At 48.7% G+C, this 26,565-nt stretch overlaps 1 protein-coding gene across 1 annotated transcript in view; it reads left to right on the top strand.

Annotated features, from left to right (window-relative positions):
* Positions 1–26,565, top strand: part of dpy (fibrillin-like protein dumpy) — a 155,738-nt gene that overhangs the window by 91,769 nt on the left and 37,404 nt on the right. Inside the window, exons 45-84 of the mRNA XM_088264473.1 lie at positions 77–397; positions 481–798; positions 887–1,204; positions 1,349–1,672; positions 1,755–2,069; positions 2,163–2,483; positions 2,586–2,912; positions 3,126–3,440; positions 3,690–4,013; positions 4,132–4,470; positions 4,582–4,896; positions 5,008–5,337; positions 5,423–6,367; positions 6,457–7,089; positions 7,679–8,005; positions 8,843–9,157; positions 10,537–10,842; positions 11,252–11,572; positions 14,566–14,889; positions 15,609–15,923; positions 16,016–16,351; positions 16,443–16,748; positions 16,839–17,144; positions 17,232–17,876; positions 18,250–18,564; positions 18,657–18,992; positions 19,084–19,389; positions 19,480–19,785; positions 19,873–20,517; positions 20,891–21,205; positions 21,298–21,633; positions 21,725–22,030; positions 22,121–22,426; positions 22,514–23,158; positions 23,532–23,846; positions 23,939–24,274; positions 24,366–24,671; positions 24,762–25,067; positions 25,155–25,799; positions 26,173–26,487. Of these exons, the coding sequence (XP_088120599.1) occupies positions 77–397; positions 481–798; positions 887–1,204; positions 1,349–1,672; positions 1,755–2,069; positions 2,163–2,483; positions 2,586–2,912; positions 3,126–3,440; positions 3,690–4,013; positions 4,132–4,470; positions 4,582–4,896; positions 5,008–5,337; positions 5,423–6,367; positions 6,457–7,089; positions 7,679–8,005; positions 8,843–9,157; positions 10,537–10,842; positions 11,252–11,572; positions 14,566–14,889; positions 15,609–15,923; positions 16,016–16,351; positions 16,443–16,748; positions 16,839–17,144; positions 17,232–17,876; positions 18,250–18,564; positions 18,657–18,992; positions 19,084–19,389; positions 19,480–19,785; positions 19,873–20,517; positions 20,891–21,205; positions 21,298–21,633; positions 21,725–22,030; positions 22,121–22,426; positions 22,514–23,158; positions 23,532–23,846; positions 23,939–24,274; positions 24,366–24,671; positions 24,762–25,067; positions 25,155–25,799; positions 26,173–26,487 (14,985 nt within the window). The remainder of the gene's footprint in view (positions 1–76; positions 398–480; positions 799–886; positions 1,205–1,348; positions 1,673–1,754; positions 2,070–2,162; positions 2,484–2,585; positions 2,913–3,125; positions 3,441–3,689; positions 4,014–4,131; positions 4,471–4,581; positions 4,897–5,007; positions 5,338–5,422; positions 6,368–6,456; positions 7,090–7,678; positions 8,006–8,842; positions 9,158–10,536; positions 10,843–11,251; positions 11,573–14,565; positions 14,890–15,608; positions 15,924–16,015; positions 16,352–16,442; positions 16,749–16,838; positions 17,145–17,231; positions 17,877–18,249; positions 18,565–18,656; positions 18,993–19,083; positions 19,390–19,479; positions 19,786–19,872; positions 20,518–20,890; positions 21,206–21,297; positions 21,634–21,724; positions 22,031–22,120; positions 22,427–22,513; positions 23,159–23,531; positions 23,847–23,938; positions 24,275–24,365; positions 24,672–24,761; positions 25,068–25,154; positions 25,800–26,172; positions 26,488–26,565) is intronic.

The following is a 26,565-nucleotide window of genomic DNA, read 5'->3' as shown; positions in this document are numbered from 1 at the left end:
CGAAATATATATTTTGTAAATCAATAAATTGATCTCTAGTTCAGTCCTAGATACACAAATTTCTTAAAATTTACAGTACAACAACCCGTGGAATACCAAACTCCATGCGATCCGTCTCCTTGTGGATCCAATGCGATTTGTAAGGAACGCGACGGTGCCGGATCGTGCACGTGCATGTCGTTGTATTACGGAGACCCGTATATCGAGTGTCGACCGGAGTGTGTCCTGAACACAGATTGCCCTAAAAATAAAGCGTGTATAATGAACAAATGCAAAAATCCTTGTCCCGGAGTTTGCGGACTGAATGCGGAATGTTCCGTCTCCAACCACGCTCCTTCGTGCTATTGTTTACCCGGCTTCACGGGCAATCCTCTATCTTCGTGCCACGTAATACAAAGTATGTTGGACATCTTTCTCGCACACTTATGCCAATACTTATCTAAGTTTCCTTTTCACTTACTCGCTATTTTATTTTACCAGTTGCTAAAGACGAGCCCGTCAGAAATCCATGCATACCTTCTCCTTGCGGATCGTACAGTAATTGCCGCGTTGTAAATGATCACGCGGTGTGCTCTTGCAAAGAAGACTACATCGGCAGTCCCCCGACTTGCCGACCAGAATGTATAGTGAGCGCAGAGTGCATGCAGGATAAAGCGTGCATCGGCCAGAAATGTCAAGACCCGTGTCCGGGAACATGCGGGATAGATGCTAGATGCCACGTGGTCAATCACAATCCTATCTGTAGTTGTAATCCCGGCTATACCGGAGATCCTTTTATCAGATGTTCTCCGGAGCAAAGTAAGTGTACCTACGGAGTGCGATACGTTCTTTCTACTCTCTCTTTCCTGACTCTATTATAATTTCTTTCTTTTCTTTTACTATGAAGAATCACCCGAAATTCCGAGTGGAAATCCGTGCATACCTTCACCTTGCGGCCCCAACTCTCAGTGTAGAGTGATAGGAAACACTCCGGCCTGTTCTTGTCTCCCCGAGTACGTAGGGAGGGCTCCGAACTGTAGGCCGGAGTGCACTAGTAACGATGAATGCGCCAGCAATCTGGCTTGCCAAGCCGAGAAGTGTAGAGACCCCTGTCCCGGTTCTTGCGGCTCCAATGCCAGATGCCTCGTGGTCAAACACTCGCCCGTGTGCCAATGCTTCCCACAGTATACAGGAGATCCATTTTCTGGTTGCGTACCTATACCAAGTAAGACGTTTGATACATATTCCGAGACAATAACCAAACTAACTTACGAATACGTTTAACTACTAATTCACGACTCACATTCAAATAAATCAAGTACCTAATGATTCACGGTAAGAAAATCTATACATTGAACTGACATTTCAGTAATACAAGCGGTGGAAAGTCCGCAAGAGCCTTGCAATCCGTCTCCTTGCGGAGGTAACGCGATATGCAAAGAGCGAAACGGTGCGGGTTCCTGCTCCTGCTTGCCCGAGTATTTCGGCGACCCGTACACCGGCTGCAGGCCGGAATGCGTCACCAATAGCGATTGTAATAGGGATAACGCCTGCATCAATAGCAAATGTAAAGATCCCTGTCCCGGCGCTTGCGGCCTGAATGCCGAATGCAGAGTTGTCAATCACGCTCCGAGTTGTGTGTGCTTACCAGGATACGAAGGAAATCCGACTCTCTCTTGTCGACCTATACCTAGTAAGCTTCTTTCTTCTCTTCTATATACATACATTACCGTCACTTTCTACCTTTATATTATATTCTTATTTCTATTTCCTAGTTTACAAAGAGGAACCTACAAACCCTTGTATCCCCTCTCCGTGCGGCCCCTACAGCCAATGCAGGGTGGTTAACGATCACGCCGTCTGCTCGTGCCTCGATACGTATATCGGCGCTCCGCCTTCGTGCAAACCGGAATGCGTCATTAGCGCGGAATGCCCGCAAAATATGGCTTGTCTCAATCAAAAGTGCCAAGACCCATGTCCAGGAACGTGCGGCATAAACGCACGTTGCCAAGTTGTGAACCATAATCCCATATGTAGTTGTTCAGTCGGCTATACTGGCGATCCGTTCCTTAGGTGTATTCAAGAAAAAAGTGAGCATGCTTATCTTTACTTCTCATTCTTATCTTTCTTCCATTATACGTGCCTGTGTCATTCAACTTGTTTTCTGTCTCTACTCTCTGCAGAACCTATGGATACTCCTAGCGGCAATCCTTGCGTGCCATCGCCTTGCGGACCTAACTCGCAATGTCGCGTGGTTGGCACTACGCCTGCTTGTTCATGCTTACCCGACTATGTAGGACGCTCTCCTAACTGTAGACCAGAATGCACCATCAGCGCAGAGTGTCCCGGGAATCTTGCATGCTTTAATGAGAAATGTGTAGACCCTTGCCCGGGCTCTTGCGGAACGCATGCATCTTGTACTGTTGTAAATCATATTCCGCTTTGTACTTGTCACGATGGGTATACGGGTGATCCTTTCAAGGAATGCAGATATATAGAACCACGTATGTGTTTTTTTGTTTGTTTTTGTTTATGTTTTATTCATTTATCGCACGATTCAAGTAATGCGATTCCTTGAAATAACGAACCTGAATTGGTCCTTTCAGTTCCACCCACGACTGAACAACCTAGGAACCCTTGCAATCCTTCCCCTTGCGGCGCTAACGCCGTTTGCAAGGAGCGCAACGGCGCAGGCTCTTGCTCCTGCTTACCCGAGTACTTCGGGGACCCGTACACCGGCTGCCGTCCCGAGTGCGTCACCAACTCCGACTGCGACCGTTCCAAGGCCTGCTTCAGCAACAAGTGCAGAGACCCTTGTCCCGGAGCGTGCGGATTGAACGCCGAGTGTCGCGTGGTCAATCACGCCCCGTCTTGCTTCTGCCTGCCCGGCTACACGGGCAACGCTCTGAGGAGCTGTGTCATCCAAGAAGCAGGTAATGATTCCACTCCCGCTTCCGATCTTTACGATTCATCGGGAAACCGCGATCGACAATTCATGCAACAATTTCTGTTTAAAATTTTATTATAATTGTTTTTATTCCATAGATTGCACGGGCTTTTGCTTTTACAGGCGTAGCTGTTTACAGTTAGTTAAGGATTGTGGGATTGTTATAAAATTATATAAATAAACTTCCTTTATTTCACAGTTCGTGACGAAACTCCAGAAGATCCGTGCCAGCCGTCACCGTGCGGCCCTAACAGTCTGTGCAAGCCGCTAAACGGTCACAGCGTTTGCACTTGCCAACCGGGTTTCATCGGAACACCTCCGATGTGTCGGCCGGAATGCATCGTCAGCTCTGAATGTCCCCAAAACAAGGCTTGCATCCAACAAAAGTGCTCAGATCCGTGCGTTGGAACTTGCGGTATAAATGCGCGGTGTCAAGCGGTGAACCATAACCCCATCTGCAGCTGTTCTCCTGGCTTCACCGGGGATCCATTCATCAGATGCAACAAAGAAGAATGTAAGTTTGTAGCAGATTTTTTGAGCTATAAAATAGTTCATGAGCAAAAAAATTATGTAACAAATTTTCGAGTACATTAAATGATGCGTAATATCTCGCAATTTAGAAAATTTGAATCAAGAAAAGTTATCTAGATATTGTAACCTTAAAATAACAATAGTTTATAAAAATTGCTATATACCTGAAAACTTATAAGAAAGTCACAAGCTCATACTACGGCTGGTTTAATGATTTTTTTTTTAATTCCAGTACCTTCCCCGCCTAAAGATGCCGGAAACCCCTGCATTCCTTCACCGTGTGGACCGAACTCCGAATGCAAAGTGATCGGAACCCAAGCGGCTTGCACTTGCTTGCCCAACTACGTGGGCAGAGTGCCCAACTGCAGACCCGAGTGCACGTCCGACTCGGAGTGCCCCGGGAACTTGGCCTGCCTGCAGCAGCGCTGCAAGGACCCCTGTCCGGGAGCCTGCGGCCAGAACGCAGTCTGCACTACCGTCAACCACAATGCCATATGTTCCTGCTTGCAAGGTTACTCCGGAGACGCTTCTTATCAATGCAACTTGATACCCATGAGTAAGTACATACTTTAATTTACTCTCAATCGTAATTCTCGTTGTTTCAATGGCTAACAATTAACTCCACAGAGAACTACGTAGATTGATTAGCGTTTAATTTTTGTTTTGTTTGGTAGGTACTGAGCGTGCGCCGGTGCCGAGCTCTCCGTGCGTGCCCTCCCCGTGCGGGCCCAACGCAGAGTGCCGCGAGCAGAACGGAGCGGCCGCGTGCCGCTGCTTCCCCGACTTCCAGGGCGACCCGTACGAGCGCGTGCGTGGCTGCCGGCGCGAGTGCGAGACCAGCGCGGACTGCGCGCCCGCACTCGCCTGCGCGGGCGGCAAGTGCGTGGATCCATGCCCTGGCGTGTGCGGCACCTTCGCCGAGTGCTCCGTGACCGACCACGTGCCCACCTGCACTTGCCTGCGTGGCTACACCGGCGACCCCTTCTCCCAGTGCAGGCAAATCCCCGTCACCGGTACGTACTATATGTATATTTTTATTGATATCTCGGCAACCTTTTACTTACAATTCTTAAACTAAATTCAGAAACATTCAATTTGATTAAAAATCTTTTGTATTATTTCAGCTTCTCCTCCAGTAGCGAAACAAAATCCGTGCGAACCTTCCCCCTGCGGTCCCAACAGTCAATGCAGGCAAATCAACGGGCAGGCTGTCTGTTCGTGTTTACAAAACTACATCGGGATGCCTCCAAACTGTCGTCCAGAATGCGTCATCAACTCCGAATGTGACCTGTCGAAGGCTTGTATCCGCCAGAAGTGCGAGGACCCGTGTCCCAACACGTGCGGCCTGCGAGCACAGTGTCATGTGACTAATCACAACCCCATATGCGCCTGCCCGCCCGGCCTGTCCGGAGACCCCTTCTCCCAGTGCTTCCCGTTACGTGAGTACATATTCGATGATCTAATGATAATAAATATCTATATATTATAATAAATATCTCTTTGCGCTCCCCTGTCTGTCATATAATACAATTGAATGTACGATATTTTAGTGCCGAAGGTGGAGCCGGTCACCGAGAGACCGCCGTCTTGCGAACCGTCTCCCTGCGGGCCCAACTCCAAATGCCAGCTGATTGCCGGAAACCCGGCGTGCTCGTGTCTGCCCGACTACGTCGGCTCTCCCCCCAACTGCCGGCCCGAGTGCTTCCTCAGCTCCGAGTGCGCGAGCCAGTTGGCGTGCATCAACCAGAAGTGCTTGGATCCCTGTCCCGGGTCTTGCGGAGTAGACGCCAACTGTCACGTATTGAATCACGTTGCGGTGTGCACCTGCAACGAGGGTTTTACTGGAAACCCGTTCGTTCAGTGCTCTCGAGTTCCTCAAAGTAAGTTATTAATGTGGTAAACCTCGAAATTAAATCAAAATATTAGAAAATCAACATCGATATAATATTTGTTCTTCTTTCGCAGCAACACCCGCTCCGGTCAGGAATGACCCGTGCAATCCTTCACCGTGTGGGCCCAACGCCGAGTGTTTCAACGGAGAATGCACCTGCTTGCCGGAATATATCGGCAACCCTTACGAGTCCTGTCGTCCGGAGTGTATAGGAAGCCAAGAGTGCAGCAGAGATAAGGCTTGTTTGAGGAATAAGTGCCGCGATCCGTGTCCGGGTACCTGCGGACAGAGCGCCGTTTGCGACGTCATCAACCATATCCCGGTATGCTCATGTCCGGCCGACTACACGGGAGATCCATTCTCTCATTGTCGTCCCATGGACAGGCCGCCCGCGCCCAAGACCGACCCTTGCTCGCCCTCTCCTTGCGGACCCAACAGTCAGTGCAGAAATGTCGACAATCACGCCACGTGCTCCTGCCTCGCCGGATTCCAAGGAACTCCGCCGGCTTGTCGGCCGGAATGTGTCGTGAGTTCCGAGTGCGCCCAGAACAAAGCGTGCGTTAACCAAAAGTGCATCGACCCGTGCGTCGGCTCATGCGGCTACTTGGCCAGATGCGAAGTAATCAACCATAGTCCTATCTGCAGTTGCAACAGCGGCCAGACCGGCGATCCGTTCCGCGGGTGTTACGATATTCCTTTGGAAGTCGAGCCGGAAGAACGAAAAGACGTCTGCGCACCATCTCCTTGCGGTCCTAATGCCGTTTGCCGCGAAATTAACGGCAGTCCTTCTTGCAGCTGTCTGCCAAATTACATCGGCCAACCGCCCAATTGCAGACCGGAGTGTCTTATCAATCCGGATTGTTCCAGCACTAAAGCCTGCATCAATAGCAAGTGCCAAGATCCCTGTCCGGGATCTTGCGGCACCAACGCGGAATGCACCGTTATTTCTCACACACCGTCTTGCACGTGTCTCGCTGGCTACACTGGAAATGCATTTGTGCAATGTATTCCTCAAGCAGGTTTGTTATTTTGCTACCACTGCCAATTATATTTTTAAAATTTTTACGCTTTTGTATTATATTGACCAAAAATGCCTTATTTGTTGCAGCCGAAGAATTAAATCCTTGCGAGCCGTCGCCTTGTGGTCCTAATGCCGTTTGCAACCAGCGAAATGGCGCCGGCGCATGTTCTTGCATCGACGATTACCAAGGAAATCCTTACGAAGGATGCAGGCCGGAGTGCGTTCTCAGTTCCGATTGTCCGGCTGACAAATCTTGCATCAGAAACAGATGCCAAGACCCCTGTCCCGGAGTTTGCGGCTCCAATGCGGAGTGCTATGTGACCAACCATCTGCCCACCTGTACCTGCCTCCGAGGGTATGTCGGAGAACCGTTCACTTCGTGTCGACTGGAGCCCCCCGTGATAGTAACGGAGGCGACCGTACTGGATCCGTGCGGTCAGAACACTTGCGGTCCCAACAGTCAGTGCAGGAACGTGAACGGCTTAGCCGTGTGCTCCTGTCTGCCCGACTTCCAAGGTTCCCCGCCCAACTGCAGGCCGGAGTGCGTTGTGAACGCGGAATGCCCGTCCAACCAAGCGTGTCACAAATTTAAATGCGCCAATCCTTGCCGCGGAACCTGCGGCTTGGGAGCCAAATGCGAAGTCATCAATCATAATCCCATATGCAGCTGCCCCGCTGGTCAAACCGGAGATCCATTCTCGAGGTGTTATGCTCAACCAGGTGAATATATCGTTCAATTATACGCAACTGTACGCTAAGACGCTTCACATTTACACCCATAGAAATGGCGGGAATAAATATTATAATTCTAGACATGACACATGCCCCCAAAAGAAACAGCTATAGTTATTTGGCACCTAAAATGAAAAGATCATTTGGTCAGATGAGCCTTGCTTTGAGAACATATAATAATCTGAAATTTTCTACCAAAAAAATATTGAAAATTTTCAATTACTTGTAAAAATGGCTTGGGTCCCAACAACTGTATCAAGTTGGTCTCCCCACTAAAGCAATAGACTAATTTAAATACTGTAAATAATTTAAATAATATCTTTACAAATCATGAAATTAATGCCTCAACATGGGCTGGTTCCAGTGAGCTTTCCATATAGTAAAAAAATCGTGTAAAATATTAAGAAAACAATTAACACACTTCAAATTCCATTAAGTAATATTTGAAACATTCATCTCGAATGTGAATCCAATCAAATTAAACATGAGGGACTGTTTTTTATTTGTCTACCGTCGTGAATAGTTTTGTAATACTTGTCTACTGATTGTTTTCTTTACCAATTTATAATTTTTTTAGTGGAGCAACCCCGCCCCGCCGACATTCCCAGAGACCCGTGCTACCCGTCGCCCTGCGGACTGTACTCGGAGTGCAGGGACATAGGCGGGCAGCCGTCGTGCTCCTGCTTGCAGAACTACATCGGAGTGCCGCCCAACTGCCGGCCCGAGTGCGTGGTGAACACCGACTGCTCGGCCGACCGGGCCTGCATCACCGAGAAGTGCCGGGACCCCTGCGCGGGCTCGTGCGGATTCAACGCCGAGTGCCGCGTCCAGAACCACATCCCCGTGTGCTTCTGCCCGACCGGCTTCTCTGGAAATCCATTCGACCAATGCTCTCCGGTTATCGGTAAGTACCATACTTTTGTCCCTTGAAAACTAACCTCGCTTTGTCTTCTTTATTTCTATTTGGAGCATTCGAAGACACTGCCTTGTATCAGAAACTGACTCAAATCGCCGGCAGTCTATGTATATACAAATTTTCTTAAATAAAATAACATTATACAAATTGTACAAGTGTACTGTTGCGCAACTGAAAATAAAATACTGGGTATTTTATTCAACCAAGACTGGTCTGAAGATAGAACAAGAGTGTAAAAGTATTTTGGTCTAACTTCCTCAATACTATGACCATTCTAGTGAAGTTTCATCCTATGTCAATAAAAGTACGCTCCACCAGTTATAAGTCAACCTATTTACTATATTGGTTGGCGTACTTGGCTTCAGTGCTCAAAATGACGGGTTCGATTCCCAGGGTGCAAAAATGAAATAAGTAATTTTTCACTCTAATATTTATTTTATGTCACCTTGTACCGGTACCTAAATCGCAGGACTGATTACCTTCCCTTCACATAATTAACCTGTTAACCGGGCGGGACTCATAAATATGTCAGATGCAAAATATATCAGGTGCGGGTAGGACATATGAATACGTCCTTGAAATATATGTTTATTATATTATATATATGTACGTATATTTATCGAACAACAAAGGTATTAGTCATCCATACATGTCTCGACATGAATTTAAGACACGGAGCGAATCAGTATTCGCGCTCCAAGTTGCGTAATTAGACAGCGGACCGCTCGGTTAACTGATCGAAATAACACAGTGTCAACACGATGCAGTGCCTATCAATTCAACATTACCCAGATTGATGTTCACGTATTTTGATCTGTGTTGCAGCCAAGCCACCACCAGTCAAGGCTGATCCTTGCGACCCGTCGCCGTGCGGACCCAACGCAGCTTGCCAGGACGGAATTTGCACGTGCTTGCCTCAATTCTTCGGGGACCCGTACACCTCCTGCAGACCGGAGTGCACCATGAACACCGACTGCTCTCCCAGCAAGGCCTGCATCAACAACAAGTGCGTGGACCCATGTCCCGGGACCTGCGGCCAGGAAGCTGTCTGCAATGTATACAATCACATCCCCATGTGCACGTGCCCGACTGGTAGCAGCGGCGATCCGTTCGTATTCTGCAGGAAGATACAAGCTACAGGTAGTTTCCCATTACATATCGCTGAGTTAGTCTTGATGAAATGGCAGCTTCTAATAATATAAAGATATCTTAGAATCTCCATTTTCCACAAATCAATCAATCAAATCTGACTTTAATTTGTCCAATTTAATTAGTCTGTGTAAAAATATCGTTTGAACAATTGTTTGTTATTCTCGCTAAATTTAAAATATTTTATACGAGTATTACAATATTTTGAGTAACGTAGAAAGGGGCCACTTGAACTTTGATGTGTTACTTGAGCCCAGTACAAAAATAATTAAACCTGTATTTGGTCTACAATAATGAACGTATCGACATGATTCATTGTTTCCCTGACAGGTGACTCTTATTGTCACGATACTTCGATCGATACCACGATCTAAATATTTTTTTGTACTGGGCTCAAGTAACACATCAAAGTTCAAGTAGCCCCCTACGGTATGCAATATTTGAATACAAATGCTCCTAAATCACTCCACCTAGGAGTTATTTTTATAAAGATTTTATTGATATCACAACAAATGAAGAAGTTTATTGGCTACTACCCCTACGGTATGCAATATTTGAACACAAATGCTTCTAAATCACTTCACCTAGGAGTTATTTTTATAAAGATTTTATTGATATCACAACAAATGAAGAAGTTTATTGGCTACTACCCCTACGGTATGCAATATTTGAACACAAATGCTCCTAAATCACTCCACTTAGGAGTTATTTTTATAAAGATTTTATTGATATCACAACAAATGAAGAAGTTTATTGGCTACTTTAAGTAATCACTTTATAAACGCCATTCCATTTATAAAAATGTACATTGTGTTATAAATCCAAGCATATACATATGTGTATATACAACTTTATGGAATGGTAAATGTTACACGGCGTATAAGATGATCACTCAAACCAATCAATGACAGGTTGTTAGCCTGCAAATACCCAGATTTCCATATTCTTATAATTTAATTTTACGACAGGCGCCATGGCATAGTTGGGTAGACGCTCATCTGCGAAACTGAGGTTGATTCTCGCCAATTGCAAAATTTAAGAAATATTGTTTTTCAATTGGTCTGGGTGTTTGTGATGTGTTTTTCACATTTACCTTCCCTCTCCTTATCGAGGGAATAAAGGCCTATACCTAAGCGACTTATACGAAGACATGGGCTGCTCAACGTATGAAGAGCTGAAGAGGCTTTCGTAAAATAGACCAGAATGGCGAAGGAGATGTCATTTGTTGCTGCAGACCAATCCACAGAATTGAGACCAAAGAAGAAGATCCTTACAATTTTACATGCAAATAAGCCTCTAAAAGTAGAGACTTTGTGGGTTATTAAAGACATTGAATTAAATTTTGACACGTATCGATGTTGTGATTCCAGAGGCCCCGCGCAACCCGTGCAGCCCGTCCCCGTGCGGCCCCAACAGCGAGTGCCGCGTGGTGGGAGGCGCGGCGGCGTGCTCGTGCGTGGCGGGCATGGTGGGCTCGCCGCCCGCGTGCCGGCCCGAGTGCACCATCAGCGCGCAGTGCCCGCTGCAGCAGGCATGCCTAGCGCAGCGCTGCGCCGACCCGTGCCCCGGCACGTGCGGCCAGAACGCGCGCTGCCAAGTCGTCAACCACAACCCCATCTGCAGCTGTGACAGCGGCTTCACCGGTGACCCCTTCCTCAGATGCTTCCCTGTGCCAGGTAAGCCTTTCATCTATAAGCCTGTCATCAATATAATGCATTTCTCTTACAAATTAATGGTAGCCAAACGCGTTAATCAGTACAATACAGACGTACACCATAGATACCCTTTTATTGCCAAAACAGTAACCTTCAAGTTGACACATTTTGGACGGGTGTTTTTTACGCCTGTGAACCGCTGGCGACGGGATTTGATAATAGTGTACATATAGTTAAGATCTTAACAAAGAGGTTACATAATATTCATATAAAAACATTAAACGATTCCTTCTTTTCTGACTTTGAAATGAAGCCGGCGCAGAAGGTAAAAATACCCTTCCCGTCCTTAAGCATAAATCGACCAAACGGGTAGAAATACTTTTCCCGTCCTTAAGTCCGAATAGTTCACCGGATGAGTTTTGTCCGGCAGCTCCAGCTCCTCCGAAGGACCCGGGCAACCCTTGCGACCCATCGCCATGCGGCCCCAACTCGGTGTGCGTGGTGCGCGGCGACAGCCCGGCGTGCTCGTGCGCGCCCGGCCACGTGTCGCGCCCGCCCAGCTGCCGGCCCGAGTGCACGCTGAGCGCGGAGTGCGCGCCGGGGCTGGCGTGCACGGCCGGGCGCTGCCGGGACCCGTGCCCGGGCTCCTGCGGCCCCAACGCGCGCTGCTCCGTGGTCAACCACAACGCCATCTGCTCCTGCGACACCGGCTACACGGGAGACCCGTTCTCCGGCTGTATGCTCGCGCAAGGTAGGACTTTTGTGTGTTTCACTCACTATTACAATGTTCTTAATAATGCGATCAGTTTAGAAACAAATTGGGAAGCGTCTGTTATTGCCTCATAGGTATTGTTTGCAATTTAAAATGCGTTACCTCGTTTTTTTTAATAATGTTGAAACAGTTAGCATCTGACTGTTGAGACTGATTAGATCCATGGTTTTTAAATGTTCTTTTAAATGGTATCAAAATCTGAAGTTTATGGCTATTTGCATGTCAATGCTATCAGCATTTGACTGTCAATAGTTAACCTAAAGGTTATCAGCATCTAGCTGTTGAAGCTGTCAGAATCTAAAGTTTATGGCTATTTGCATGTCAATGGTATCAGCATTTGACTGTTAAAATTATATGTTGAGGTTGTCAGAATCTGAATTTTAGGCTACTAGGATCTGAATGGTCTATGTGGTGCAATGTAAAAAAAAGTATGTGTAAATGAATAGATTAAATGCAGAACCGATCACTTCGCCTTCATGTAATTGGAAATCAAGGCGACATCGCATCGATCAGATGCAGTGCTTTATGCGACTTCTGGATGCGGATGGGAGTCAAAGAAAAATACGAAATATATCTCGTTTTGATGGGAACGGTTCTGATATTCGACGAAATGGACACTGCTCGTTTTGTTTCTACGCTACTCGCATACTTTCATTGATGTTACCTCTCTATGCAGTTGAACCAAAGTGTTGAAAGAATTCTGATATTTGTGATTTTTTTTCGTATTATCATCTTTTATAATGAACTGGTTTCAACATCAACAATTGGAATATGTTACAACTAAATTCATTCAATTAATATTTTATTTTATGAATTCTGAAAGGGCTTTGAAGTCAACTGCAAAGAAATCTAACTTTTGGCATCTGTGTACATATTTTTTTTCTTTTACTGTTGTTTTTTTCCCTGCATAGGTACTTTTTTCGTCAGACTGTTCCGATTTTAAAATTTATTAATATAAGCAATTTTAAAATAGTCAGTCAAGTTTAAAGTCAGTGCCTTCTATATGATAAACAAGTTACATGTAGACTTTTATTGGCGACATCACTTCAGTCGTTAATTTTAAAACAGTTTAAGTTTTTTTTACGTATAATAGCAGCAGTTACGTTGAATTTTACATTAAACGCATTTTTGTACTGTCTTTGTTGACAAAACTCTTCAATTTATTTTAAAACTGTTGGTGTCGTGGTCAACTACTTCGACTTTCCGCAGTTGGGAATTCCGCAATTCAAAATCGAAAATATAATTGCAGCATAGTGTGATTTTGAGGTTAGTTCTAAATAAAGAAGCTGTCATTTTGACATTTTTGCATTGGAAATACGGAATGTTGAACGCAACTGACTACTTCAAGCTAGTGTTAGTGAAACGGTTAGATTTTGTTTTTGTTTGAGGTTAGTTCTAAATAAAGAATTAAAATACATATTTCATTATTTCTTCAAGTTGTTGAATGCTTTCACTTTTTAAAAATTACTTAATTTTCAATTCAAAATGTTATTCAGGTTATTAGGTACGTATCGATCTTCCCGCGGATTTAATATATATTTTTTTATATTGACATGTTGATGCTAAAATAAACATAATGATTATATTGTGTTTTTGGAGTCTTGTTTTCAACTTCCCAGTAAAATATTCAATGTATCATTTTTTCAAAATACTATACATCAATACAATATTTTTTATGTTTATTTTTCAGTAAAAAATATTTATGCCAAAGTTGGAATTTTTCATGTTTAATTGTGCGACTATATCCATAAGAAGTTATCATGAATTAAAGTTTGTAACTCTCTATAATTAAAATGTAACTTTGTTTTAAAATCACTATAAATATTTTATTATAACTTAATTATAATGTCTACCGGTTTCGAAACTACTGTAACTATCTATTTTAAATTTGATTAATTTAATTTAAAGCATCTTAAATAATATTTTACAAGCAAACACATCTTAAGGGTATACTCGTACACTTACTATTACGTATACCTGTTTTAATCCTTTCTTCTCTAACTTTCTTTCTTTCATACATTTTGTGTTTGGTTGTGGCACTTTTTCCATATTGAAAATCTGTTTTTTGGGAGTAAGAGTTTTAAATCATCATTCAAAAGACAAGCGTTAGCGCATGTACCATACATGAGTTTCCTGGTTCGATTCTCGAAAGGATTGACTTAAAAATTGAGTTCTCAATGTTTTCTGCACTGACATCTGCGCTAAACCAATTAGTGTTTTATAACGTTGCAGCCACGATGGCACTATTAATATTATTTTTTAAATTCACAACTATATTGTGAAACTAAATTCAATTTGTGACTGGTACAGCGTAAAATTCATGCGAAACGGGACGCTTTTGTGCACACGCTCAAGGTCTTATATGTTTGATGATTTGAAACAGACTCCGAGTAGCTGGTGGTTGTTGGCAGTAGTTTGTTCTCGCATGTTCCGCTTCGCATGTCCAGTTGCTGAGGAGACACAGAGGTAAGTCCCCGTCTCCCGCCGGAGCCGCGCTGCGCAGGAGCCACCCCTAACCGCGCCGACCACTAACCGCTAACTCCCGCGACCGGCGCGGCCGGACGGCGCACTCCCCGTGTATGATCATGCCCATACCGGAGGACAGCCGTCCCGCCGCGCTCGGCTCGCTTCCCAGCCGGTGAGTCGCGCCATGAACCCCCCCCCCCTCCCCCTCGCCAGACATCCGCGCTTCTCGGTAGCCTGGGTCCCCCCGATCGGAAGATCGCTCCTGGAGAATACAAGAATAACCATCGTCGCAACATCTCTCAACTTACAAACACTTACCGCAATAACGCGAAATAATCCAAACATCGCTTCAAGGTTCGAATGAATGACGGTTTCGACGGATCGATATTATCCCTACCCGCCATTGACTACGGTGCAAACATTTTAATCGCTTTCGCTTTAAAGGGAAATCTCGACAGACTTTTGTGAATTGATCTCTTTGAAAATGACCCCTTGGGAATTTACAGTACCCCCCATTCGCCAAGAAACCCTCACTCCGTGCGACCCCTCCCCTTGCGGCGCTAACGCCGTGTGCAGAGAGCAGAATGGAGCGGGATCGTGCGTCTGCATCCCCGGGTACAGAGGAAACCCCTATGAAAACTGTCGCCCGGAGTGCATTATGAATTCCGAATGTCCCTCCAATCGAGCTTGCGTACAGAACAAGTGCATCGATCCCTGTCCAGGAACTTGCGGTACCAATGCGGAATGCTCCGTTGTAAACCATGTGCCCAGATGCGCTTGTAGCGTCGGTTACGAAGGTGACCCCTATAGATACTGCCAAGTGAGACAGGGTAAGAAATTGTTCCCTACTCGATAGTGTATGACTTGTCATTATGTCGTCATCCGTTCTCTGCTCATCCCAAAGAGAAACAAAATGTGACCAAACACCGTTCCCTGCTGCAAACCGCTCGCAAGGTCTTGTTGCCGACCGGAGTGGAGAATAGTGTTTATTCCATTCTGCATTTCTTTAAGAGAACCTCACAGTCGGAAGCAGTAATGACTGAATTGAATCCCCGATTGGGAAGTATGATTATCAGACTGGTTGTATAAGACGTAAGAAGGATGAATGAAGTAAGCACGATGAACGAAATTTATGTTATATAAACGTGAATATAGAATTCGGAAGACGTATGTTTTGCAGGAAATCAATTGTAATATTTTGTCACTATATTCTATTAATTTTAAAAATTGAATGTTAGCAAACGTACTTGAGTAATACGCAAATAGTATCAATTTTAGCTAACTAATCCATTTGGCACTCGTGTGTTGCTTTGTTTGACTTGATAAGAAGGCGACGTGTTATAATGCGATGCAAGGTAACCCTGTGAAGAGTAATAATAAGAGCATGTCAAACAGAGTGACGATATTTTGGTGCGTGCACTCTAAATGAAAAAAAAACGTCCTAACAAACTCGTGGATTTTTCGTAGTTTTTATCAATATTTTTTTCGTGAGTTAAAACTAATATCGTAACGGTTGATATTCCTAATACTCTTGTATTTTGTATCCCAGCCGTCGTAGCGGAACCCGTTAATCCGTGTAATCCCTCGCCCTGCGGTCCCAACAGTCAGTGCAGAGAAGTTAACGGCCAAGGCGTGTGCTCTTGTTTGCCGACATATGTCGGTGCGCCACCCGCGTGCAGGCCCGAATGCGTGGTCAGTTCGGAGTGTTCGCAAGACAAGGCGTGCTTCAACCAAAAGTGCACCAACCCCTGTCCGGGGCCGTGCGGATTGAACGCTCGCTGCCAAGTCAATAACCACAGTCCGATATGCTCGTGCAACCAGGGATACACTGGAGATCCGTTCTCCAGATGCTACCCGATACCTCGTGAGTTGTCGCCACTACGTTCTTAGTGATATATGTATGGCCGGGTCTCGCGCGAATCCGTTTGCTAATCAATGCCGTGCGCATGTTTTCAGCACCCCAACCCCCGCCGCAGCAAGAGCCTTACAGAGACCCTTGCGTACCCTCCCCTTGCGGTCTGAACTCTCAGTGCAGAGACATCGGCGGAACGCCTTCGTGCTCATGCTTACCCACGTACATAGGAAGTCCCCCGAATTGCCGTCCCGAATGCACTATAAATCCCGAATGCAGCAGTAACAAGGCGTGCATGAGTGAAAAGTGCCGCGACCCCTGTCCTGGATCGTGCGGTCTTGGCGCGCAGTGTGCGGTCATAAACCACACGCCGGTTTGCACGTGTCCCGATGGCTATACGGGAGACCCGTTCACAAATTGTTATCCCAAACCGCCGCCACGTAAGAAAATTTCGACTCCATTTGCTTATTATGGCACTTGAATCCCACCGCATTTCGGTTGACGTTCACGACATCCCCTTTTCGTTTTTAGCTGCCGAACCTGTAGAAACCGATCCGTGCAATCCATCCCCTTGTGGCCCTAACGCTCAGTGTAGAGACGGTGTATGCACGTGCCTTCCCGAATACCAGGGAGATCCCTACTTCGGTTGTAGACCGGAATGCGTAGTCAGCGCAGATTGTCCCAGAGATAAGGCCTGCATGCGCAACAAATGCGCGGACCCGTGTCCGGGAACTTGCGGTCAGAATGCACGCTGTGATGTGTCAAACCACATACCGATGTGCAGTTGTCCCGCCGGCCTATCCGGCAACGCGTTCGTCGAATGCAGACCTGTTCAGGGTATGTTTTCGTTCCGATTCTCCTTAAAATATGCCGATTGCTTTCCATTATCCGCCTAACCCCTCTCTAACACGCAATCTTCTGATTCAGCTCCCGTCGTTTCGAATCCGTGCAATCCGTCCCCGTGCGGTCCCAACAGTCAATGCAGGGAAATTAATGGCCAAGGCGTGTGCTCTTGCGTACCGGGCTACATCGGCAGTCCGCCGACTTGCAGACCCGAGTGCGTGGTCAGCTCCGAGTGTCCCCAGAATGAGGCCTGCAGTAATCAGAAGTGTAGAGATCCCTGTCCCGGAACGTGCGGAATCGGAGCCAGATGCGAGGTCATAAATCACAATCCCATATGCACTTGCCCAGCGAGGTACACGGGCGATCCGTTCGTCAGATGCCAACCCATACGTAAGGCCCGTTTCCCTTCCCGCGTTTGCGCGTTTACTTAAGCCCCTTTAGACATCTCATAACGGTGAACTTATTCGCTCTCCACAGCGGAAACTCCCCCCGAGCCGGTGAACCCCTGCCAGCCGTCACCTTGCGGTCCCAACTCCCAGTGCAGAGAGGTCGGCGACTCCCCTTCGTGCTCGTGCCTCCCCGAATTTATCGGTTCCCCGCCCAACTGTAGGCCGGAATGCGTCAGTAACAGCGAATGTAGCAGCAGTCTCGCGTGCATCAATCAGAAATGCAAAGATCCATGTCCGGGTTCGTGCGGCGCGAATGCCGAATGCCGTGTGGTCAGCCACACGCCTATGTGCATCTGCTCCATCGGTTACACGGGCGACCCGTTCGTCCAGTGTTTCGTGAAACAAGCCGACCCTATACCCGAAGAACGACCCAGACCTTGCGTTCCATCGCCGTGCGGATCAAACGCTGTTTGCCGGGAGCAAAACGGCGCCGGAGCGTGCTCTTGCCTGCCGGAATATTTCGGCAACCCGTACGAAGGTTGCCGTCCGGAATGCGTGATAAATTCGGATTGCCCCTCCAACAGGGCTTGTCTCCGCAACAAGTGCCAGGATCCTTGTCCCGGAACATGCGGTCAGAATGCCGACTGCCAAGTTATAAACCATCTACCGTCTTGCACTTGCCGTCCCGGATACACAGGCGATCCTTTCCGTTTCTGCAACGTGTATCAAGAACGTAAGAAATCCGTCACGAATTTTACGTGCTTTTGAACCTTCTAAAATTTCATGAATCAGAGCGATGTACGTGTGTGATGCGTGATGACAACGGTATGAGAGCATTGAGGGTGGACTTAAAAGCGTTCCAGGTTTGGTGAATCTGAACGGGTCGATTGGTTTTTTGTTGTTGTTGACACTTTGTGCGTGCGTTTGTTTACGCCGAACTCGCTTGTTAAGTAATATGATATTGTTAGGTACCTTCACGAATGAATGATTGCCGGTGTGTTTTATAATACGCAAATATATGTATGTCCATATTTCGGCATTGTTTCTTACGCGCAGTAGAGTACGTCTTGATTAATATTCTAAACGCTTTTTGTTTTGTATCCCAGCCGTCGTAGCGGAACCCGTTAATCCGTGTAATCCCTCGCCCTGCGGTCCCAACAGTCAGTGCAGAGAAGTTAACGGCCAAGGCGTGTGCTCTTGTTTGCCGACATATGTCGGTGCGCCACCCGCGTGCAGGCCCGAATGCGTGGTCAGTTCGGAGTGTTCGCAAGACAAGGCGTGCTTCAACCAAAAGTGCACCAACCCCTGTCCGGGGCCGTGCGGATTGAACGCTCGCTGCCAAGTCAATAACCACAGTCCGATATGCTCGTGCAACCAGGGATACACTGGAGATCCGTTCTCCAGATGCTACCCGATACCTCGTGAGTTGTCGCCACTACGTTCTTAGTGATATATGTATGGCCGGGTCTCGCGCGAATCCGTTTGCTAATCAATGCCGTGCGCATGTTTTCAGCACCCCAACCCCCGCCGCAGCAAGAGCCTTACAGAGACCCTTGCGTACCCTCCCCTTGCGGTCTGAACTCTCAGTGCAGAGACATCGGCGGAACGCCTTCGTGCTCATGCTTACCCACGTACATAGGAAGTCCCCCGAATTGCCGTCCCGAATGCACTATAAATCCCGAATGCAGCAGTAACAAGGCGTGCATGAGTGAAAAGTGCCGCGACCCCTGTCCTGGATCGTGCGGTCTTGGCGCGCAGTGTGCGGTCATAAACCACACGCCGGTTTGCACGTGTCCCGATGGCTATACGGGAGACCCGTTCACAAATTGTTATCCCAAACCGCCGCCACGTAAGAAAATTTCGACTCCATTTGCTTATTATGGCACTTGAATCCCACCGCATTTCGGTTGACGTTCACGACATCCCCTTTTCGTTTTTAGCTGCCGAACCTGTAGAAACCGATCCGTGCAATCCATCCCCTTGTGGCCCTAACGCTCAGTGTAGAGACGGTGTATGCACGTGCCTTCCCGAATACCAGGGAGATCCCTACTTCGGTTGTAGACCGGAATGCGTAGTCAGCGCAGATTGTCCCAGAGATAAGGCCTGCATGCGCAACAAATGCGCGGACCCGTGTCCGGGAACTTGCGGTCAGAATGCACGCTGTGATGTGTCAAACCACATACCGATGTGCAGTTGTCCCGCCGGCCTATCCGGCAACGCGTTCGTCGAATGCAGACCTGTTCAGGGTATGTTTTCGTTCCGATTCTCCTTAAAATATGCCGATTGCTTTCCATTATCCGCCTAACCCCTCTCTAACACGCAATCTTCTGATTCAGCTCCCGTCGTTTCGAATCCGTGCAATCCGTCCCCGTGCGGTCCCAACAGTCAATGCAGGGAAATTAATGGCCAAGGCGTGTGCTCTTGCGTACCGGGCTACATCGGCAGTCCGCCGACTTGCAGACCCGAGTGCGTGGTCAGCTCCGAGTGTCCCCAGAATGAGGCCTGCAGTAATCAGAAGTGTAGAGATCCCTGTCCCGGAACGTGCGGAATCGGAGCCAGATGCGAGGTCATAAATCACAATCCCATATGCACTTGCCCAGCGAGGTACACGGGCGATCCGTTCGTCAGATGCCAACCCATACGTAAGGCCCGTTTCCCTTCCCGCGTTTGCGCGTTTACTTAAGCCCCTTTAGACATCTCATAACGGTGAACTTATTCGCTCTCCACAGTGGAAACTCCCCCCGAGCCGGTGAACCCCTGCCAGCCGTCACCTTGCGGTCCCAACTCCCAGTGCAGAGAGGTCGGCGACTCCCCTTCGTGCTCGTGCCTCCCCGAATTTATCGGTTCCCCGCCCAACTGTAGGCCGGAATGCGTCAGTAACAGCGAATGTAGCAGCAGTCTCGCGTGCATCAATCAGAAATGCAAAGATCCATGTCCGGGTTCGTGCGGCGCGAATGCCGAATGCCGTGTGGTCAGCCACACGCCTATGTGCATCTGCTCCATCGGTTACACGGGCGACCCGTTCGTCCAGTGTTTCGTGAAACAAGCCGACCCTATACCCGAAGAACGACCCAGACCTTGCGTTCCATCGCCGTGCGGATCAAACGCTGTTTGCCGGGAGCAAAACGGCGCCGGAGCGTGCTCTTGCCTGCCGGAATATTTCGGCAACCCGTACGAAGGTTGCCGTCCGGAATGCGTGATAAATTCGGATTGCCCCTCCAACAGGGCTTGTCTCCGCAACAAGTGCCAGGATCCTTGTCCCGGAACATGCGGTCAGAATGCCGACTGCCAAGTTATAAACCATCTACCGTCTTGCACTTGCCGTCCCGGATACACAGGCGATCCTTTCCGTTTCTGCAACGTGTATCAAGAACGTAAGAAATCCGTCACGAATTTTACGTGCTTTTGAACCTTCTAAAATTTCATGAATCAGAGCGATGTACGTGTGTGATGCGTGATGACAACGGTATGAGAGCATTGAGGGTGGACTTAAAAGCGTTCCAGGTTTGGTGAATCTGAACGGGTCGATTGGTTTTTTGTTGTTGTTGACACTTTGTGCGTGCGTTTGTTTACGCCGAACTCGCTTGTTAAGTAATATGATATTGTTAGGTACCTTCACGAATGAATGATTGCCGGTGTGTTTTATAATACGCAAATATATGTATGTCCATATTTCGGCATTGTTTCTTACGCGCAGTAGAGTACGTCTTGATTAATATTCTAAACGCTTTTTGTTTTGTATCCCAGCCGTCGTAGCGGAACCCGTTAATCCGTGTAATCCCTCGCCCTGCGGTCCCAACAGTCAGTGCAGAGAAGTTAACGGCCAAGGCGTGTGCTCTTGTTTGCCGACATATGTCGGTGCGCCACCCGCGTGCAGGCCCGAATGCGTGGTCAGTTCGGAGTGTTCGCAAGACAAGGCGTGCTTCAACCAAAAGTGCACCAACCCCTGTCCGGGGCCGTGCGGATTGAACGCTCGCTGCCAAGTCAATAACCACAGTCCGATATGCTCGTGCAACCAGGGATACACTGGAGATCCGTTCTCCAGATGCTACCCGATACCTCGTGAGTTGTCGCCACTACGTTCTTAGTGATATATGTATGGCCGGGTCTCGCGCGAATCCGTTTGCTAATCAATGCCGTGCGCATGTTTTCAGCACCCCAACCCCCGCCGCAGCAAGAGCCTTACAGAGACCCTTGCGTACCCTCCCCTTGCGGTCTGAACTCTCAGTGCAGAGACATCGGCGGAACGCCTTCGTGCTCATGCTTACCCACGTACATAGGAAGTCCCCCGAATTGCCGTCCCGAATGCACTATAAATCCCGAATGCAGCAGTAACAAGGCGTGCATGAGTGAAAAGTGCCGCGACCCCTGTCCTGGATCGTGCGGTCTTGGCGCGCAGTGTGCGGTCATAAACCACACGCCGGTTTGCACGTGTCCCGATGGCTATACGGGAGACCCGTTCACAAATTGTTATCCCAAACCGCCGCCACGTAAGAAAATTTCGACTCCATTTGCTTATTATGGCACTTGAATCCCACCGCATTTCGGTTGACGTTCACGACATCCCCTTTTCGTTTTTAGCTGCCGAACCTGTAGAAACCGATCCGTGCAATCCATCCCCTTGTGGCCCTAACGCTCAGTGTAGAGACGGTGTATGCACGTGCCTTCCCGAATACCAGGGAGATCCCTACTTCGGTTGTAGACCGGAATGCGTAGTCAGCGCAGATTGTCCCAGAGATAAGGCCTGCATGCGCAACAAATGCGCGGACCCGTGTCCGGGAACTTGCGGTCAGAATGCACGCTGTGATGTGTCAAACCACATACCGATGTGCAGTTGTCCCGCCGGCCTATCCGGCAACGCGTTCGTCGAATGCAGACCTGTTCAGGGTATGTTTTCGTTCCGATTCTCCTTAAAATATGCCGATTGCTTTCCATTATCCGCCTAACCCCTCTCTAACACGCAATCTTCTGATTCAGCTCCCGTCGTTTCGAATCCGTGCAATCCGTCCCCGTGCGGTCCCAACAGTCAATGCAGGGAAATTAATGGCCAAGGCGTGTGCTCTTGCGTACCGGGCTACATCGGCAGTCCGCCGACTTGCAGACCCGAGTGCGTGGTCAGCTCCGAGTGTCCCCAGAATGAGGCCTGCAGTAATCAGAAGTGTAGAGATCCCTGTCCCGGAACGTGCGGAATCGGAGCCAGATGCGAGGTCATAAATCACAATCCCATATGCACTTGCCCAGCGAGGTACACGGGCGATCCGTTCGTCAGATGCCAACCCATACGTAAGGCCCGTTTCCCTTCCCGCGTTTGCGCGTTTACTTAAGCCCCTTTAGACATCTCATAACGGTGAACTTATTCGCTCTCCACAGCGGAAACTCCCCCCGAGCCGGTGAACCCCTGCCAGCCGTCACCTTGCGGTCCCAACTCCCAGTGCAGAGAGGTCGGCGACTCCCCTTCGTGCTCGTGCCTCCCCGAATTTATCGGTTCCCCGCCCAACTGTAGGCCGGAATGCGTCAGTAACAGCGAATGTAGCAGCAGTCTCGCGTGCATCAATCAGAAATGCAAAGATCCATGTCCGGGTTCGTGCGGCGCGAATGCCGAATGCCGTGTGGTCAGCCACACGCCTATGTGCATCTGCTCCATCGGTTACACGGGCGACCCGTTCGTCCAGTGTTTCGTGAAACAAGCCGACCCTATACCCGAAGAACGACCCAGACCTTGCGTTCCATCGCCGTGCGGATCAAACGCTGTTTGCCGGGAGCAAAACGGCGCCGGAGCGTGCTCTTGCCTGCCGGAATATTTCGGCAACCCGTACGAAGGTTGCCGTCCGGAATGCGTGATAAATTCGGATTGCCCCTCCAACAGGGCTTGTCTCCGCAACAAGTGCCAGGATCCTTGTCCCGGAACATGCGGTCAGAATGCCGACTGCCAAGTTATAAACCATCTACCGTCTTGCACTTGCCGTCCCGGATACACAGGCGATCCTTTCCGTTTCTGCAACGTGTATCAAGAACGTAAGAAATCCGTCACGAATTTTACGTGCTTTTGAACCTTCTAAAATTTCATGAATCAGAGCGATGTACGTGTGTGATGCGTGATGACAACGGTATGAGAGCATTGAGGGTGGACTTAAAAGCGTTCCAGGTTTGGTGAATCTGAACGGGTCGATTGGTTTTTTGTTGTTGTTGACACTTTGTGCGTGCGTTTGTTTACGCCGAACTCGCTTGTTAAGTAATATGATATTGTTAGGTACCTTCACGAATGAATGATTGCCGGTGTGTTTTATAATACGCAAATATATGTATGTCCATATTTCGGCATTGTTTCTTACGCGCAGTAGAGTACGTCTTGATTAATATTCTAAACGCTTTTTGTTTTGTATCCCAGCCGTCGTAGCGGAACCCGTTAATCCGTGTAATCCCTCGCCCTGCGGTCCCAACAGTCAGTGCAGAGAAGTTAACGGCCAAGGCGTGTGCTCTTGTTTGCCGACATATGTCGGTGCGCCACCCGCGTGCAGGCCCGAATGCGTGGTCAGTTCGGAGTGTTCGCAAGACAAGGCGTGCTTCAACCAAAAGTGCACCAACCCCTGTCCGGGGCCGTGCGGATTGAACGCTCGCTGCCAAGTCAATAACCACAGTCCGATATGCTCGTGCAACCAGGGATACACTGGAGATCCGTTCTCCAGATGCTACCCGATACCTCGTGAGTTGTCGCCACTACGTTCTTAGTGATATATGTATGGCCGGGTCTCGCGCGAATCCGTTTGCTAATCAATGCCGTGCGCATGTTTTCAGCACCCCAACCCCCGCCGCAGCAAGAGCCTTACAGAGACCCTTGCGTACCCTCCCCTTGCGGTCTGAACTCTCAGTGCAGAGACATCGGCGGAACGCCTTCGTGCTCATGCTTACCCACGTACATAGGAAGTCCCCCGAATTGCCGTCCCGAATGCACTATAAATCCCGAATGCAGCAGTAACAAGGCGTGCATGAGTGAAAAGTGCCGCGACCCCTGTCCTGGATCGTGCGGTCTTGGCGCGCAGTGTGCGGTCATAAACCACACGCCGGTTTGCACGTGTCCCGATGGCTATACGGGAGACCCGTTCACAAATTGTTATCCCAAACCGCCGCCACGTAAGAAAATTTCGACTCCATTTGCTTATTATGGCACTTGAATCCCACCGCATTTCGGTTGACGTTCACGACATCCCCTTTTCGTTTTTAGCTGCCGAACCTGTAGAAACCGATCCGTGCAATCCATCCCCTTGTGGCCCTAACGCTCAGTGTAGAGACGGTGTATGCACGTGCCTTCCCGAATACCAGGGAGATCCCTACTTCGGTTGTAGACCGGAATGCGTAGTCAGCGCAGATTGTCCCAGAGATAAGGCCTGCATGCGCAACAAATGCGCGGACCCGTGTCCGGGAACTTGCGGTCAGAATGCACGCTGTGATGTGTCAAACCACATACCGATGTGCAGTTGTCCCGCCGGCCTATCCGGCAACGCGTTCGTCGAATGCAGACCTGTTCAGGGTATGTTTTCGTTCCGATTCTCCTTAAAATATGCCGATTGCTTTCCATTATCCGCCTAACCCCTCTCTAACACGCAATCTTCTGATTCAGCTCCCGTCGTTTCGAATCCGTGCAATCCGTCCCCGTGCGGTCCCAACAGTCAATGCAGGGAAATTAATGGCCAAGGCGTGTGCTCTTGCGTACCGGGCTACATCGGCAGTCCGCCGACTTGCAGACCCGAGTGCGTGGTCAGCTCCGAGTGTCCCCAGAATGAGGCCTGCAGTAATCAGAAGTGTAGAGATCCCTGTCCCGGAACGTGCGGAATCGGAGCCAGATGCGAGGTCATAAATCACAATCCCATATGCACTTGCCCAGCGAGGTACACGGGCGATCCGTTCGTCAGATGCCAACCCATACGTAAGGCCCGTTTCCCTTCCCGCGTTTGCGCGTTTACTTAAGCCCCTTTAGACATCTCATAACGGTGAACTTATTCGCTCTCCACAGCGGAAACTCCCCCCGAGCCGGTGAACCCCTGCCAGCCGTCACCTTGCGGTCCCAACTCCCAGTGCAGAGAGGTCGGCGACTCCCCTTCGTGCTCGTGCCTCCCCGAATTTATCGGTTCCCCGCCCAACTGTAGGCCGGAATGCGTCAGTAACAGCGAATGTAGCAGCAGTCTCGCGTGCATCAATCAGAAATGCAAAGATCCATGTCCGGGTTCGTGCGGCGCGAATGCCGAATGCCGTGTGGTCAGCCACACGCCTATGTGCATCTGCTCCATCGGTTACACGGGCGACCCGTTCGTCCAGTGTTTCGTGAAACAAGCCGACCCTATACCCGAAGAACGACCCAGACCTTGCGTTCCATCGCCGTGCGGATCAAACGCTGTTTGCCGGGAGCAAAACGGCGCCGGAGCGTGCTCTTGCCTGCCGGAATATTTCGGCAACCCGTACGAAGGTTGCCGTCCGGAATGCGTGATAAATTCGGATTGCCCCTCCAACAGGGCTTGTCTCCGCAACAAGTGCCAGGATCCTTGTCCCGGAACATGCGGTCAGAATGCCGACTGCCAAGTTATAAACCATCTACCGTCTTGCACTTGCCGTCCCGGATACACAGGCGATCCTTTCCGTTTCTGCAACGTGTATCAAGAACGTAAGAAATCCGTCACGAATTTTACGTGCTTTTGAACCTTCTAAAATTTCATGAATCAGAGCGATGTACGTGTGTGATGCGTGATGACAACGGTATGAGAGCATTGAGGGTGGACTTAAAAGCGTTCCAGGTTTGGTGAATCTGAACGGGTCGATTGGTTTTTTGTTGTTGTTGACACTTTGTGCGTGCGTTTGTTTACGCCGAACTCGCTTGTTAAGTAATATGATATTGTTAGGTACCTTCACGAATGAATGATTGCCGGTGTGTTTTATAATACGCAAATATATGTATGTCCATATTTCGGCATTGTTTCTTACGCGCAGTAGAGTACGTCTTGATTAATATTCTAAACGCTTTTTGTTTTGTATCCCAGCCGTCGTAGCGGAACCCGTTAATCCGTGTAATCCCTCGCCCTGCGGTCCCAACAGTCAGTGCAGAGAAGTTAACGGCCAAGGCGTGTGCTCTTGTTTGCCGACATATGTCGGTGCGCCACCCGCGTGCAGGCCCGAATGCGTGGTCAGTTCGGAGTGTTCGCAAGACAAGGCGTGCTTCAACCAAAAGTGCACCAACCCCTGTCCGGGGCCGTGCGGATTGAACGCTCGCTGCCAAGTCAATAACCACAGTCCGATATGCTCGTGCAACCAGGGATACACTGGAGATCCGTTCTCCAGATGCTACCCGATACCTCGTGAGTTGTCGCCACTACGTTCTTAGTGATATATGTATGGCCGGGTCTCGCGCGAATCCGTTTGCTAATCAATGCCGT

The sequence above is a fragment of the Brachycentrus maculatus genome, unplaced genomic scaffold (genome assembly GCF_059751285.1).
Source record: "Brachycentrus maculatus isolate JH-2025_06_01 unplaced genomic scaffold, ASM5975128v1 h1tg000227l, whole genome shotgun sequence".
Taxonomy (NCBI): Eukaryota; Metazoa; Arthropoda; class Insecta; order Trichoptera; family Brachycentridae; genus Brachycentrus; species Brachycentrus maculatus.
Note: the sequence above shows the minus strand (reverse complement) of the source record. Positions and strands in the feature narration are given on the sequence as shown.